The sequence below is a fragment of the Myxine glutinosa genome, chromosome 8 (assembly GCF_964187855.1).
Source record: "Myxine glutinosa chromosome 8, kmMyxGlut1.1, whole genome shotgun sequence".
Taxonomy (NCBI): Eukaryota; Metazoa; Chordata; class Myxini; order Myxiniformes; family Myxinidae; genus Myxine; species Myxine glutinosa.
This window is the reverse complement of record NC_136268.1, coordinates 632,026-649,178: the sequence shown is the minus strand read 5'-3', so window position 1 is coordinate 649,178 and position 17,153 is coordinate 632,026. Positions and strand designations below refer to the sequence as shown.

The window sequence follows — 17,153 nt, the reverse complement described above, 5'->3', positions numbered from 1 at the left end:
CTGCCTAGCTCAGATGTGCACCGGACTAAAGTCCAGGCGAGCTAAAATGGCAAGAAGGACTCTTACAGGGAACTTGACTTCACTTTGGCAAGTGGTAGTGTTTTTTTATTTGTGGTGTTGCCTCTTCTCGCTTTGATAGTTTCGTAACTATAACACACCGGTGTTGTTGCTGATGCCACTTCTCCATTTCTGCGGCCTTTTGCAAGCTCAATGTTATGTTGAACTGTACTTGCTCCACAGGCAGCGTCGGTGTGATCTGTGGAAACCCATCACGTGCTCTTCGTGCGCGCCGACAGGAGCGTAATGTAAGTCGCACATTGACACTGACTGTCGCACTAGATAAACGATGCTTTCCTTTCACATTCATTTTATCATGCGAAAGGCTCATGGAGGAGGTCGTTCTTGCTTTGCATAAATGATTGGAACATTAGAACAATTGAAAGTGCGTTACATGGATATAAACAATGATGTTGTAAGGAGACAATGGATATATCAACACAATAGAGTATATGGGATTTGAACTTGGGATTCCACCGTATCGAGCTATGCTCGGATGCGATATTTCCGAACAAAGCTGTCAGCGCATTGAATGTCGTTTATTGTTCGGTAATTAATAAATTCATTTTTAACTCAACTGGACTGCCGTCCAGTTCAGTTCTTCACATACTGAACCCTCCGGCGTCCGTCGTCTGTCGTCATCGTCTGTCGTCCGTTAACTTTTCGACGTTAACACTCCAGCGTCCACAAATATCAACCGATTCTGATCAAACTTGACATGCAGCATCCATACCCCAAGGACCAGGTTGGTGTTACATTTCAGCCCGATCCGTTGAAAAATGGTGGACTTAGGCGACCATTTTGATTTTGGTCATGAAAACGACGTTAACACTCTAGCGTCCACAAATATTAACAGGTTTTAATCAAACTTAGAATGTTTAACCGTTACCACACAAGGTAGGTTGCTATTGCATTCCAACCCGATCCGTCACAAAATGGCCGCCACAGGCCGCCATATTGTTTTCAGCTCCAAAACGACGTTAAGACTTTAACGTCCACAAATATTTATGCATTTTTATCAAACTTGGTGTGTGAGACTCTTACCACACAAGGTAGGTTGCTATCGCATGTCAACCCGATCTGTCACAAAAGGGCCGCCATAGGCCGCCATATTGTTTTCAGCTCCGAAACGACGTTAACACTCTAGCGTCCACAAATATTAACAGGTTTTAATCAAACTTAGAACGTTTAACCCATACCACACAAGGTAGGTTGCTATTGCATTCCAACCAGATCCGTCACAAAATGGCCGCCATAGGCCGCCATATTGTTTTCAGCTCCGAAACGACGTTAAGACTTTAACGTCCACAAATATTTATGGATTTTGATCAAACTTGGTGTGTGAGACTCTTACCACACAAGGTAGGTTGCTATCGCATGTCAACCCGATCTGTCACAAAATGGTCGCAATAGGCCGGCATATTTTTTCAGCTCTGAAACGACGTTAACAATCTAGTGTCCACATATATTGACAAATTTTCATCAAACTTGGCATGTGAGACCCGACGTACTTTAAAGTTGTCCAGTCAGTTCAGTTGAGTTCTGCTTCCCTGGAAGCTCTAGTTTATTCATGAAATCGGATTTATTTTATTATCTGCAAGTTCTTGTGGGTTCTCCGAGGCAGCGAAAGTCTGAATTAATTTTATATTGGGTCTTGTTTCAGAAAGAATGGGAAGGGTTGAGGAAGGAGGGGAGGCTTGAAGGATTTGGGTATGATTAGGGCATGAACACTCAATCATCCATTTCTATAAACTATACAATAGTATGAGATGTTTAATTTCCTCGGTTAAAATATAATACTGCAGCTTCTATTTTTATTTATTTTTTATACATCGTCTAAGGCTCGTAATGGAGCTGACACACACACACAATAACTATTATATTATGATCAAGTGATAAATATTATGGTTAAATATTATGGTTAATGTGTGAATATATAAACCCCGCTCTGCAAGTTTAGAGGCAAACTTTAATTATATTGTTTGATCCGTTTAATTGTATCCTTTTAATTATAAAGATGCCTGTTTATAAAAGCACATTTCTGGGATTGAGGAAGAAGAAGCGGGACTTGAGCTTTAATGAGCGGTTCCTGCTTTTAAATGTCCTGCTGTGTATGGCCGTGTGTTACTTGAAACAAAAATTATGCCTGCTTAATCATAAAGGATCCACTGGTTTCATTAAGGAAAGTGAAATACTGGACCAGTAGAAAATACCAAAAATAAAACAGTACGTCAATGGGACCAGTAGAGGAAACTGGAACGAGTAGGATACCCATAGGTCAATGGGACCAGAAGGAGACCAATATAATACCAATATGTAAATGAACAGGATTGTAAATAATAAATCGACATATGTGAGAAAATTAAAAACCCAGACCAAGAATTGAACCCACGTCCTCTGGTGAACCAAACCAGTGCTCTGCCATCTGACCTGTCTGAGAGAACTATGTTGATTGAAAATACCAATAGGTCAATTGGACCAGTATAAGATCAGTTCCAGATATGCAACCAGTTAATCGACTGCCATAAATGCCCTACCCTTTTACAATAACTTGGACAACATGAGCACTGCAACTTGCATTCACATATACAACAAAGACTCTGCAGGGAAACCCTGTTATAAAGAACATGGCCACAACTCATTCTTTGTGGAACTGCATTTTTTTTTTTTTTTTGTATTCAAGATCGAGGCTCGTGAAAGAGCTAACATTAATCACACAAACCGACACACAAACCGACACACAAAACACAAAAAACAAGGGGAGCGGCAGACACGATGGGGAGAGAGGGGGAAGGACACAAACACAACATTTGAGAGCAGGGACATCGGGAGGACTTGGGGGGGAGGTGGGAGAGGTATAAAACATATGAACACTGCAAGGACTCTGGGGTGAATTAGCGGGGATAGAAAAGATCAAGGTTTTGGATGGGGGAAGATAAGAGATGGTGGTGAACAGCTGTTTTAAAGACCTGGAGGGAGGAGTGGGATTGAAGGGAGTGGGGGAGTTTGTTCCAAAGGCGGGAGAAAAGGGGAATGAAAGAGTGAAGGTGAGCAGAGAGCCTAGATTTTGGCAGTTTAACCATAAGAGGGTTGCAGGCAGATCTTGTGTGACCTGAAGGAATATTGGGGGGACAGAGCACAGAGAGAGCTGGGGGAGCAAGGCCGGAGAGGAGTCGGTAGAAGACAGAAGACCACCAACCTGCCTGCGGTGAGTGAGTGAAAGGCCCTCGGAGTTAACTTCATCGCAGGAGATTCCAATGATTCTGAAAGCTTTGGCCTCAACAGCGTGAAACCGAGCTAGGTGTGAGGCAGGAGCACCAGCCCAGAGGGGGGAACAGTATTCCATTGAGCTGTGGATGAAAGCCTTGTATGTGTTGAGGAGCTCAGGTGTGCCAAGGAAGGACCTCGCATGACGGAGGATGCCCAGTCGGCGACTGGCTTTGGAGGCCAGCTTGGAAATGTGGTTTTCCCAAGAAAGATCATGGCAGATAGTGAGACCCAAAAGCTTGAGCGACAGAACTTCTTGGAGAGGATTGTTGAGAAAGTAGATGGGAGGGTTTTCCAGTCGGTCCTTTCGGAGAGACATCGTAAGAGTGTGAGATTTGTCAGGATTGAAAGACATGTTCCACTTGTTTGACCAGTCTGTGATTTTGTCCAGGTCTGCAGAGAGTGAGGAGGCTGCAGACTGCCGATCTGAGGGATGAGGAATAGGGCGGCAGATAGTGGAGTCATCAGCAAAGAGATAGAGAGGATTTTCCAGAGAGTCGGAGAGATCATTGATGAAGACCAGAAATAGCACAGGGCCCAGAACACTACCTTGGGGAACTCCAGCCAGAACAGGAAGGGGAGATGAGAGAAATCCATTCAGGGCCACTTGTTGCCTATGACCAGAGAGGAAGTCCGCAAGCCATGAGTGGAGATTTCCATGGATACCATAGGAGGAGAGTTTGGTGAGCAGAGCTGGGTGCCAGACCGTATCGAAGGCACGTGATATGTCAAGTGAGACAGATCTGATTTCCTGTTTGGCATTGAGGACCTCCATCCATTGTTGAGACAGCAGAAGCAACATGTCCAGAGTAGAATGACCTGGTCTGAATCCAAATTGATGATCATAGATCAAGCCATTGGAGAAGAGGAAGGATTTGATATCGGAAGCAATGATGGATTCCATGACTTTGCTGATAATTGGAAGCAGGCTGATTGGTCTGTAGTTGCAAGGATCTGTTTTTGCACCTTCTTTGTGTAAAGCGGTAATGTTTGCTGATTTCCAAGATGCTGGCAGATGACCTTGAGCAAAAGAGAGGGTGAAAAGAACAGAGAGAGGGTGAGATAGAGTGGCAGAGCAGGATTTTAGGACCCGTGGGCTGATGCCGTCTGGTCCAGTTGCAGAATCAGAGTCGAGGTTTGATAAACCGTTTTGATAAGTCGAGGTTTTGATAAGTCGAGGTTTGAGGTTTTGTGTTTATTTATAACAAAATATAATTCAAATATTATGGTTGGTCTATGGGGTTTCAGACCAGTTGACTCTAATGGTTTATATTTGTTTTAACCGAATCTGGTTAGATTTCTACTGGATAATATACTGGTTCCTGTAGAAACCAATAGCAACGGTTCCAAAAGAGACCCATAGAGATGTCCTACTGTTATTTATTAGTTTCTATGGGATTTTCTACCAGGGTTTAAAAGAGGCCCTCTTTCCGTGATGGAGGAAGAAGAAGCGGGAATGGGAGCTTCATGTTCCAACAGTAACATTTATTCTACGGCAGCAGAAACCCTTTAAAAGGACCCGGAAGAGTACACAAAATTTTGGTTGTAATACCTCTAATAGCAATGTAAAAATATATTATAAGTTCACTAAAGGAGCACACAAACAACTACAACCACAACAACAACAACTACAACACCACTCGGTAGAGAGCATACCACTGCCAGGCTGAACTGTTTATGGTTTGTATCCCACTGATAGGCTGGATCTGGATTCAGACCTTAACCAATATATAATCGGCTTGTTCTTGTTGCCTATCCACCACGTTTTGTTATAAGTTGTCCACAATTTTTTTGAAATATCATGCTGTATATCGTTTTCGGTCCTATCACTCAATGGTGAAGAATCATTTGAAAATTAAAAAATTCTCATATCCGGATCTAGATTCGGATCTTCACCAAAATCGAATTGCTTCGTCCTTGTCACACACCCAATCTCTCCACCAAGTTTCGTCCGAATCCATCCATAACGTTTTGAGATGTCATGCTATATATTGGTTTCAGCCCTTATCACTCAATGGAGAAGAATCATTTAAAAAATTCTCTGATCTGGATCCGGATTCAAATCTTCACCAAAATCGAATAAATAATTCCTTCTAACACACCGAACCTGTCTACCAAGTTTCGTCTGAGTCCGTCCACAACTTTTTGAGATACCGTGCTATATATTGTTTTTTGCCTTATCTCTCAATTTGAAGAATCACTTTAAAATTTCTCTGATCCGAATCCGGATCTTCACCAAAATATAATCACTTTGTCAGTGTCACACATCCAACCTATCCACCAAATTTTATCCTAATCCGTTCACAACTTTTTGAGATATCCTGTTCACAAACAAACAGACAAACAATGAAAAATCGGTCAGAGACCGAGAACTTGCCGGAATGTACTTTTTTTTTATCGGCCATTTTGGACAAATATGGCGGCCGAACCACGTGACCGATGACGTCATCATTATTTGTTTTTTAAACGAATTTATTCCTAGATTATGCTCAAGAAATTTCATCTTGATAGGATGAAGTTTTGTACTTATCAAGTCATGACGTCATAATGGAGGCACCTATGACATCATCATTAACATATTTTATTCCCCATGGAGAGTTCTTTACAATGAGCCATGTCTCAATTTTTTCTATTCAGCACTTTCGGAGATATAGAGGTGCAAAATTTTTCGGTTTTTCCAAGATGGCGCCCGGACCACGTGACCGATGACATCATCATTTTTTTTTTTTTCCTCCACCAGTTCATGCCGACATGGCGCTCAAGAAATTGCATCTTGATTGGATGAAGTTTTGTACTTGTCGAATTATCGAATTATGATGTCATAATGGAGGCCTTGGGCCTAGAGAGTTAAAAATTGGGCACAGTCTATTCCAGGGCAAGACAAATATGTGTGTAAAGTATGGCGATTCTATGTGCAACGGTGTAAACGTAGTACTGCGCACAAACAAACAGACAGACAAACAAACAGACAGACAAACCAACCAACCAACATACTTGCCGGAATCTTTTCCGGCAAGTAACAATCAAACAAATAAGAAGGCATCTAGCGGTAGGTAGCCTGACAGGTATGACGAAAATTGAGAGAATAAATAATTGATTCATTAATTGTGGAATTAAAATAAATAACAATCATGAAATAATTAGTTTCTTAATAAATTGGCTAATAGCATACCGAAACCACCACTGTTTCATCAGAATCTGTAACCTTTTGAAAATTACGTAATTAATCGAATAATTAAATAATTAATTGATCAATCAATAAATCAAAAATACCCTTTACAGCCAAATCACTTGGTCATTGTCATGTTTAAATATCAGCTTCCTAGCTCAAAAGGTGCCTGAAATATTTCCCAGATGAGAAAGGAAATAAATAAGGAGTTAATAAATTGATAATAATTAAATAATGAATCAACTGATTGATTAATCAAAAAACAAAAAATACCGTTTTTTAAAATACGAAAACAAAAATATATATATTTTTTAAAATACCAAAACGGAAAGCACGTGCTCACCAAATTTCAACTTCCTCGTTCAAAGGATGGCTGAGATATCGCCCGGACAAAGGAGAGAACCTTGATCTTTGACCTATATAGTCTAAAAACATTGACAGCCTCCGTTTTGTCCTTCGGAATCCTCAGGTGAAGTTTGTCGAAGATAGCTGAAAGCATTAAATTCATTAATGTAATGGCTGAAAGCACACAGAGTTATCGCACTCACAGACAAAACAAACAAACAAACGATTTGGACACCATGAGCCTGGTGTTGGCTTAGCGGTTTGGGCGCAGGCTTGGGATCCTCGGATCCTGAGTTTGAATCCCGGTCGATCGCTGAATTAACACAAGGGGGGGGGGGTTGACTCGGCCTGTCATCCTTCCGAGGTCGCAAATTGAGTACCAGCTTGCTGGGAAATTGAGTACCAGGGCATCCGGCCATAAAAACATTGCCTCAAAAAGGGAGCCATAATTGTCATGGGGCCTGCAAGGCTAACCGTTCTAGCGGGGATAAATGGCCTTAAAACGATCATTCATTCATTCATTCATTCATTCAAACGAGACAGACCGACATATGACGAGAATTTTCAATTTTCTTCATCACAAACCTCCATCCACCTTTGGTGGCAGAGGTAATAACATGTTATAAAATATCCTTTTTAACTTCATTTTCCATCTTTATTGGGATTCACAAATATACATGTGATATGTTTCTGAAGTACATGTTGTTTTTCGATTAAACCCATCAGAGAAGTGACAGGTAGGCACACCTTGTACTTGTGATTTCTGAAATCATTATTGGCTCACTTTATATAAAAAAAATAAAAATAACCACCTTTGGAGGCCATTTTTCCCCGCAAAGCGGGGGTTGGCCTTTTTCGGGAACCGTGGTTGTTGTTGTTTTTCGGTTCCCTTTTTGAAGCAATGTTTTACGGCCGGATGCCCTTCCTGACGCCAACCCTTTTTGCCGCCTTTAACGACAAGCAGGGAATTACCAGTGAACTGGTACTCAATTTGCCGACCTCGGAAGGATGACAGGCTGAGTCAACCCCCCTGGCGTTAATTCAGCAATCGACCGGGATTCGAACCCAGGATCCTTGGATCCTAAGCCGGCACCCTAGCCGCTAGCCCAACACCACTTTATATGCTCAACGGTATTCTGCTTTGGATTCCTACATTCTACAATGCAATCAAAAAATGGAGGCTAAATGGAGAAAAGGGTGAGAAGTGTGAGGGAGGCAGGGTAGATAGGAAAGACGAGGTTAAGTAAGAGAAGGTATGATGATCGGGATAGGATGGAAGTGAATGGAATTGAGCATTTAGGGGAGGGAAGGGCAGGTAGCTCCGCCAACTTGCACACATAATAAATATATGGCCAATTAGAGTATACTGCATAGCAAAATTGATCTAATTGAATATAGAACAACAACAGCAGTGGATTGATGTTCGTAAGTATTTATATCAAATTTATTTTGGTTCCATTTCCACTTGCTTTGCCCTTCCTAAAGCTTTCACAAAAACATTTTAAATATAACTTGCTTGAATATCATTGAAGTGCCCAGGAATTTGGCGCTTGTACATACACTGACAGTAAACACTAGCCAGAGCTGCAAAACATCTGCTTGGCATTGGTAAGAAGGGCGTGTACTTCCTTAACAACTTTTCCTTTAAGGAAACTCGACAGGACCTTCATAAATCTGCGTTTTCACTTGGCACCTGGCCTGTGACTGCCTTTCCGTAGGCTGATCTCGGCGTGGTGCACCCAGAGGAGCCTTTTTCGGTGCCAACTGACTGCTGTTTGGATGAGCAGGTAACCTCGTTTGAAGATGCAATGGATGAACTCGGTCTTTGGAGGAAGCATTTCCACAAGTGAGTTTCGATGCTCGAGTAAGTTGTCTCACGCGTCCATTGATAGAAAGACCGACTCCATGTTCCTCGTTTTTCAATCTTAACGTATTGTCGCTCCAGGGTCCATGGCGCCAGCGATGAGGCAAATCCATCCGATGTTTTTTCGTCTACTGATCTGATTACTCGTTCGGTGGACTCGGGAGGGGAGTCGGAAGACCTGGATGGCTTGACCTTTGTCTTGCAGACAAAAATACACGATGAAAGCATCTCTGAAGCCTGTCCCTCTGGAGAATGTGAGTGCATTTTTGGGTTGATCCCCTCATGGCTGTGATCAATTAAAATCATGTGCAGTGCTTATACATACTCATGGAAAACTGTTCTCATGTTCTCCTGTAGCTTCACAAACCACACCACGATCAGGGGAAACAATTTTGCCTCCTGAATATCCACTCGAGCTAAGGCCGCCAGAGGGGGCTGCTCGATCCTCCGCTTCACTTACCACACGTAGAAGGCGATACAGGATACCGGCGCCAGAGGTCAGCTTGCATGCACCCGGCACTCTGAGCCTGGATTTCAGTAACAGCACCTCGAGTTTGGATCACAGTACCAGCACTCCCAGATCGGATCATAGTACCAGCACTCCCAGATCGCATCACAGTACCAGCACTCCCAGATCGGATCACAGTACCAGCACACCGAGATCGGATCACACTACCAGCACTCCGAGATCGGATCACAGTATCAGCATGCCCAGATCGGATCACAGTACCAGCACGCCCTAGATCGGATCACAGTACCAGCATGCACAGATCGGATCACAGTACCAGCATGCACAGATCGGATCAAAGTACCAGCATGCCCAGATCGGATCACAGTATCAGCACTCCCTGATCAGATCACAGTACCAGCATGCACAGATCGGATCGCAGTACCAGCACGTCTAGATTGGATCGCAGTACCAGCATGTCTAGATTGGATCACAGTATCAGTATTTCCAGATCGGATCACAGTACAGGCATACCCAGATCGGATCACAGTACCAGCACGCGCAGATTGGATCGCAGTACCAGCACGCCCAGATCGGATTACAGTACCAGCATGCCCAAATCTGATTACAGTACCAGCAAACCCAGATCAGATCACAGTACCAGCACACACAGCTAGGATCACAGTACCAGCACAGTCACATCGGATCACAGTCCCAGTACCAGCATGCCCAGATCGGATCACAGTATCAGCATGCCCAGATCGGATTACAGTACCAGCACGCCCAGATCAGATCACAGTACCAGCACACCCACATCGGATCACAGTCACAGGATCAGCAGGGCCAGCTTGGATCTCTGTGTATACGTGCATCCATCTCAGATCTCTGTACCAGTGCACTGAGCTCCAACCCTGTACCAAAAACAGCTGCACAAAGGGCTGTAGTGGAAGGCAACGTGGAGAAATCCATGATTTTAAGTGTCAGTTTTACTGCAAAATAAAAGCCTTGAAGTTCAGAAAACCATTTTAACGAATGACCCACTGCCACCATGTATCCTTCGTATGTAATACACAAGAGCACTGTGTGATCACAAGCAAATGGATGGATTATGTGCACGCGCTCACTTTGTTACTTAGTTTGAAGTGGCGTCTATTGTGTGGTGCAATTGGTAGTGAAGCCAGCACTGGTGATGAGTTGTGTGAATGGCACGCGTGTTTTCCTTCTGACCCTGTGAATGACGGGAAGAATTTGCCGATAACACGCTTCCAAAACTTTCCTGCTTCACAAAGAAATTCCAGGTTTTTGGACAAATGTATCTTTGTTTTTTAATCAACATTTGATTCTAACTTCACAATTTGCCGAAATAAATAATAAATAAAAATATTTAATAAGTTTCAATCCCACTGCCGGCTCTCCATTATTTCCCGAGCGTTTACTGGAATGTGCTGCTGTGATTGTAAGTGAACCCAGCTCACTCCCTCAGACAGTTACCTGATACACTTGCTCATTTGGCTGTTTGCTCAATCATATTTCTGCTTATTGCAGAGAGAGGACCTGTTTGTGTGTGCTGTGAAAGTGCACATCAGCCTGACACCGATTCATCTGGTTTAAAAAAAAAAAAAATTCAATGGAAAGTATAGGAGAAGTCCAAAGGATATGATCCATAAAAGTGTCAAATCCAAAATAATTCAGAATAAGGGAAAGGAAGGATGAAGAAGAGTCATCCACAATGAGTTGACCCACATCACATGTACAGTCACGTGAAAAAGTAAGTACACCCCATGTAAAGTTTTGACTTTTTCAACATATTTCAACATACAGCTATTTGATCTTCATTTCAACAATATTGACAGATAAAGGTGATATAATATAGCAAATATCATGAAACATTTACATTTTGTAGTCCATTGTATAATTTAAATAAACATAAATGCAAATTTCGCATGTGGAAAAAGTAAGTACACCCCTACATTTATCACTACTTTAAATGCACAGATCAGCACAATGAATGCACAGAAATGCACAGATCAGAATGCACAGACCTAAAATTAGAATCAGGTGCACAAGCTCAGGTGCAAATGATGAGAACATTGTTAGAGAGGATCTTGGAGGAACCTGTCTTATTTAAACCTCAGACATTTAGTTTGGTTTGCTCTTTGTTGTTGAAGTGTGCGGCGTCACCATGCCTAGATCAAAAGAGCTCTCTGAGGCCTTCAGAAAAAAGGTTATAGATGCCGACGAGTCTGGGCATGTATTTAAAAAGATCTCCAAACAATTTGAAATCAATCATTCGACTGTCCGGAAGATCATCTACAAGTGGAGAAGATTCCAAACAACTGCCAACTTGTTCAGGCCAGGCCGCCCCAGGAAGTTCAGCCAGAGAGCAGACCGCAAGATGCTGAAAGAAGTCTCGAAGAACCCCAGAATGTCATCACGGGACCTACTGGTAGCTCTTGCCACTGTTGATATCAAAGTGCACGAGTCTACCATTAGAAAGAGGCTGCACAAATTTGATCTACATGGGAGGTGTGCCAGGAGGAAACCTTTGCTGTCCAGAAAGAACATCAGGGCAAGACTAAAGTTTGCCAATGAACACCTCGGCAAAAACCAGCACTTCTGGAACAATGTGCTCTGGACAGATGAGTCAAAGGTAGAGCTATTTGGCCACAGTACCAGAAGACATGTTTGGCGAAAACCAAAGACAGCATTTGACCACAAGAACCTGATACCAACTGTAAAGCATGGTGGTGGAAATATTATGGTTTGGGGCAGCTTTGCTGCATCAGGGCCTGGGCAGCTCACCATCATAGAATCCACTATGAATTCTTCATTGTACCAGAGGGTGCTTGAGGATAATGTGAGGCCATCTGTCAGAGAGTTGAAGCTCAACTGAAGGTGGACCTTGCAACATGACAATGACCCTAAACATACCAGTAAATCCACCAAGGAATGGCTGAAAATAAAGAAATGGAGGGTTCTGGAATGGCCAAGTCAAAGCCCAGATCTAAATCCCATCCAGATGTTGTGGGGGGATTTGAAACGAGCGGTGCATGCAAGAAACCCCTCAAACATCGCACAGCTGAAAGGATTCTGCATGGAGGAGTGGGCAAAAATTTCTCCCAGTCGATGTCAGAGACTGGTAGACAGTTATAAGAAACGCCTACTTGAGGTTGTTTCTGCCAAAGGGGGCAATACCACCTATTAGAGCCAAGGGTGTACTTACTTTTTCCACATGCGAAATTTGCATTTATGTTTATTTAAATTATACAATGGACTACAAAATGTAAATGTTTCATGATATTTGTTATATTATATCACCTTTATCTATCAATATTGTTGAAATGAAGATCAAATAGCTGTATGTTGAAATATGTTGAAAAATTCAAAACTTTACATGGGGTGTACTTACTTTTTCACGTGACTGTAGAACAGACCTGGTGGGGGCAAGCACACTATTCTATCCCACCCTGAATGTCGTTAATGAGCCACCTGGGTTTGTTTTACTGACGATCCATTCGTGACACGACAATTCTTCCGAAGGTAGCCTGACTTCTTAAAGATGAGAATCCACATCTTTAACACTGCTGATCCAGCTGGATTTGAATCTACAACCCTATGGGCTACCAACCTAGTGTCCTCACCAATGGGCCATCACTGTACCCAGTACGGCCGTCCCCTGGTCTGTCGTTTCCTCTCTCCATCCTCTTCGACGACCTTTCCCTTTGGTCCATACCCCTCCAACACTGAAATCGCATTATTTTCCTTTTCCGCGTTTTGTCTCCACCTTTTGTGTACGTCATGATTAAATAGCCCGTGAAGCCACTCCATTCGTTTAATGCTCGTTCAGTTGGTATGACTCCAGGAGGTGGCGCTGCTGGGTTGTCGATGATGGTTCTGTCGCCTGCTAGAGTTCCCATTGCTGTGCAAACAAGCTTTCCGTGCTGCCAACGCTCTCGGCACGAAACCAAGTATCGAACTCTTGTTTATCTTTGCTTAGCGTGGGATGCAAAGTCTGCAGGGAGGCACGTGGAGGGAAGAAGATTTAAAAAAACACCCCCACAAAGTCTCCTTGGCACGGCTCCATTACCTGGCACTGCTCCCCTCCCTTTGGCATGGCTCCATCTACCTGCATGGCACAGCTCCCCTACACTTGGCACAGCTCCCTCCACGGCCCTTGGGTCTGGGATGGAGAAACACGATCATCACCATAATGATGTACCATGCTCTATGCAAAGCGTCGGTTCTGCAGAAGCAATTTCTTGACGAGGGTTACAATCCTAGACGGTCTCTTCTCCGATGCGGGATACTCGACCGAGTGTGCAGGTTAGAGTTTCGAAGTTTTTCAGGATGCTGGCGACAACTCACCTGCTCTTCACGAAGGACTCTTGGGATCTTTAACGCACACCAAGTCCGACAGACGGGATATGCCCGTTTAACGCCCACCCAAGGGCCGGCACGCGCATTGGTGATTCACCCGACGTGTGAAACACCTCGGTGACAGTTTATACCTGGTTCAGGATTCGAACCAAGACTAGACAGCTGAGGGTTGAGGGTGTGAAGTACAAACGCTTTTCCAAAGTAACCAAAAACGTCACATTTGCATAGAACCCGCGATTTTTCTCTATTTCTCAATTGCTAGTTCCCCATTTATTTGTGTAGTTGTAATTTAATTACCAATTACAAGAGATTTTTTTATTGCGAAGTATTTCCTTTGAATTTTATTATGTGTTCATCATTATAATATTGATCGCTTTACCCCTCAAATCGATTATCTCTATTCATTGTAAACAAATAATATAACAGTACTGTCACAGCCAGGTGTGCGCTTCGAGGTTGTGGGTTTAAATCGAAGAAACGACCATTAAATATTTGACCAGGTGTGTCAAGTGTCACGTATTCAGCATGAGAATCGCACATTCAATCCTTTCAGTGCGTATAGTCATGTATACAGTGCCTTCAGAAAGTATTCACACCCCTTGACTTTTTCACATTTTCTGGTGTTACAGCCTGAATTTAAAATGGATTATTTCGAGGTTTTTGTCACTGATCTACACATAATACCCCATAATATCAAAGTGGAATTAATTTTTAGAATTCTTTACAAATTGATATAAAAAGTTAAAAGGTGCATCCAATTTCCTCTGATCACCCCCCTTGAGATGTCTCTACAACTTGATTGGAGTTCACCTGTGCCTAATTCATTTGATTGGACATGATTGAGAAAGAAACACACCTTTCTATATAAGGTTCCACAGTTGACAGTGAATGTCAAAGTAGAAACTCTACAATGAAGTCCAAGGAACTGTCTGTAGAAATTTGAGATACAATTGTGAGGAGGCATAGATCTGGGGAAGGGTATAAAACAATTTCTAGAGTGTTGAAAGTTCCCAAGAGAACAACGAGCTCGATTATTAGGTAATGGAAATAATATGGAACGATCCAGACTCTTCCTAGAGCTGGACGACCAACCAAACTGAGCAACCGGACAAGAAGGACCTTGATCAGGTAGGTGACCAAGACCCCAATGACCACTCTGACAGGACCACAGAGTTCCTTGGCTGAGATGGGAGAACCTGCCAGAAGGACAACAGTCTCTGCAGCACTTCACAAATCTAGGATTTACGGGGAATTGGCCAGACGGAAACCACTCCTGAGAAAAATGCACATGACAGCACACATGGAGTTTGCAAAAAAGCACAAGAAATACTCTGAGACCATGAGGCAAAATATTCTGTGGTCTCATCAGACCAAAAAAAATAAACTCTTTGGTCTGAATGCAAAGCGCTAAGTCTGGCGAAAACCGAACACAGCTCGTCACCCATCTAACACCACCCCTCCCGTGATGCATGGTCGTGGCAGCATCATACTAGGGTGATGCTTTTTAGCGGCAGGGACTGGGAGACTTGCAAGGATTGAGGGATAATGAATTGAGCCAAATACAGGCAAATCCTTGAGGAGAGCCTGCTTCAGAGTGCAAAAGACCTTGGACTGCGGCGAAGATTTGCGTTCCAACAGGACAATGATCCCAAGCATACAGTCAAAGCAACACTGGAATGGCTTCAGAACAAGAAGGTAGAAGTCCTTGAGTGGCCAGGCAACACCCAGACTTTAATCCAATTGATAATCTGTGGAAAGACTTGAAGATTGCTGTTCACTGATGCTGTTCATCCAACTTGACAGAACTTGAGCAAATCTGCAAAGAAGAATGGGAGAAACCCCCAAATCCAGATGTGAAAGCTGATACAGACATACCCAAGAAGACTCGAAGCTGTAATCGCTGCCATAGGCGCTTCTACCGAGAATTGACTCAGGGGGTTGAATACTTATGTAAACTAGAATGACACTCAGTAGTGAGCATACCTCCTCCAGGTGAACAGTTTACGTTTTGTATCCCAGAGTAGACCAGAAAATCACAATACAGAATCACATTTAATCAAAATCATCCGTCCACAACTTTTTGAGATATCTTGTTCACAAACAAATGGACAAACGGATGGACAGACAAACAGACAGGGGTAAAAACATAACCTCCATCCACCTTTGGTGGCAGAGGTAATTAGATAATTCTTAGATAATTAGATGAATTTGTAAAAAATTCTTAAAACCTGTTTCCACTTTGTTATTATGAGGTATTTTGTGTAGATCGGTGACAAGAAATTAAAATATTTTTAAATTCAGGCTGAAACAACGAAAATGGTATAAAGTCGAGGGTTGTGAATACTTTCTGAAGGCACTGTATCCATAATACGTAAACATACATATATTCCCTAACCCCATGCACAACACACCTGATTTAACCCATGACTTATCCACTAACACCTAATCCATCTCCAAACCCATAATCTATCCCCAAGTGCCAATTCTCACCCCTAATCCATCCATTTAAGCATAATCCTTCTTCGAACCCGTAACCCATCCCCTTACCTCCGATGACTATAACCCCTGATCCATACCCCCATCATATAATCCATCCCATAATAACTACCACATCCCCTAAGTCTTCCAAATCCATCCCCTGACCCCTTCCTAATCTATCCCCCGATACCTTCCTAATACATCCCCTGACCCCTTCCTAATCAATCCCCTGACCCCTTGCTAATACATCCCCTGACCCCTTCCTAATCCATCCCCTGACAGCTTCCTAATCCATCCACTGACCCCTTCCTAATCCATTGCCTGACCCCTTCCTTACCTAATTCATCACCCGATCCTTTCTTCATCCATCCCCTGACCCCTTCCTAATCCATCCCCTGACCCATTCCTAATCCATCCCCTGACCCCTTCCTAATCCATCACCTGACCCCTTCCTTACCTAATCCATCACCTGATCCCTTCTTCATCCATCCCCTCTTTCCTTCCTAATCCATCACTTGACCCCTTCTTCATCCATCCCCTGACCCCTTCCTAATCCATCACCTGACCTCTTCCTAATCCATCTCCTGACCCCTTCCTAATCCATCAAATGACCCCTTCCTAATCCATCACCTGACCCCTTCCTAATCCATCACCGGACCCCTTCCTAATCCATCACCTGACCCCTTCCTAATCCATCACCTGACCCCTTCCTAATCCATCACCTGACCCCTTCCGAATCCATCACCTGACCCCTTCCGAATCCATCACCTGACCCCTTCCTAATCCAACACCTGACCCCTTCCTAATCCATCACCTGACCCCTTCCTAATCCATCACCTGACCCCTTCCTAATCCATCACCTGACTCATTCCGAATCCATCACCTGAGTCCTGCCAAACCCGTCTCTTGACCCTTCCTAATCCATTACCTGACCCTTCCTAATCCATCCCCTGACCCCTTCCTAATGCATCACCTGACTCCTTCCGAATCCATCACCTGAGTCCTGCCAAACCCATCCCCTGACCCTTCCTAATCCATGACCTGACCCTTCCCAATCCATCCCCTGACCCCTTCCTAATGCATCCCCTGACCCCTTTCTAATCCATTCCCTGACCCCTTCCTATTCCATCATCTGACTCCTTCCGAAT

At 43.4% G+C, this 17,153-nt stretch overlaps 1 protein-coding gene across 3 annotated transcripts in view; it reads left to right on the top strand.

Moving 5' to 3' along the window:
• LRRC56 (leucine rich repeat containing 56) overlaps positions 1 to 10,548 on the top strand; it is a 75,836-nt gene extending 65,288 nt beyond the window's left edge. For all 3 annotated transcript variants that reach the window (XM_068124051.2, XM_068124050.2, XM_068124052.2), the window contains 4 exons: positions 241 to 305; positions 8,557 to 8,684; positions 8,784 to 8,956; positions 9,060 to 10,548. In XM_068124051.2, coding sequence (XP_067980152.2) covers positions 241 to 305; positions 8,557 to 8,684; positions 8,784 to 8,956; positions 9,060 to 9,445 — 752 coding nt within the window. In that variant the 3' untranslated portion in view covers positions 9,446 to 10,548. The remainder of the gene's footprint in view (positions 1 to 240; positions 306 to 8,556; positions 8,685 to 8,783; positions 8,957 to 9,059) is intronic.
• The last annotated feature ends 6,605 nt before the right edge of the window (positions 10,549 to 17,153 follow it).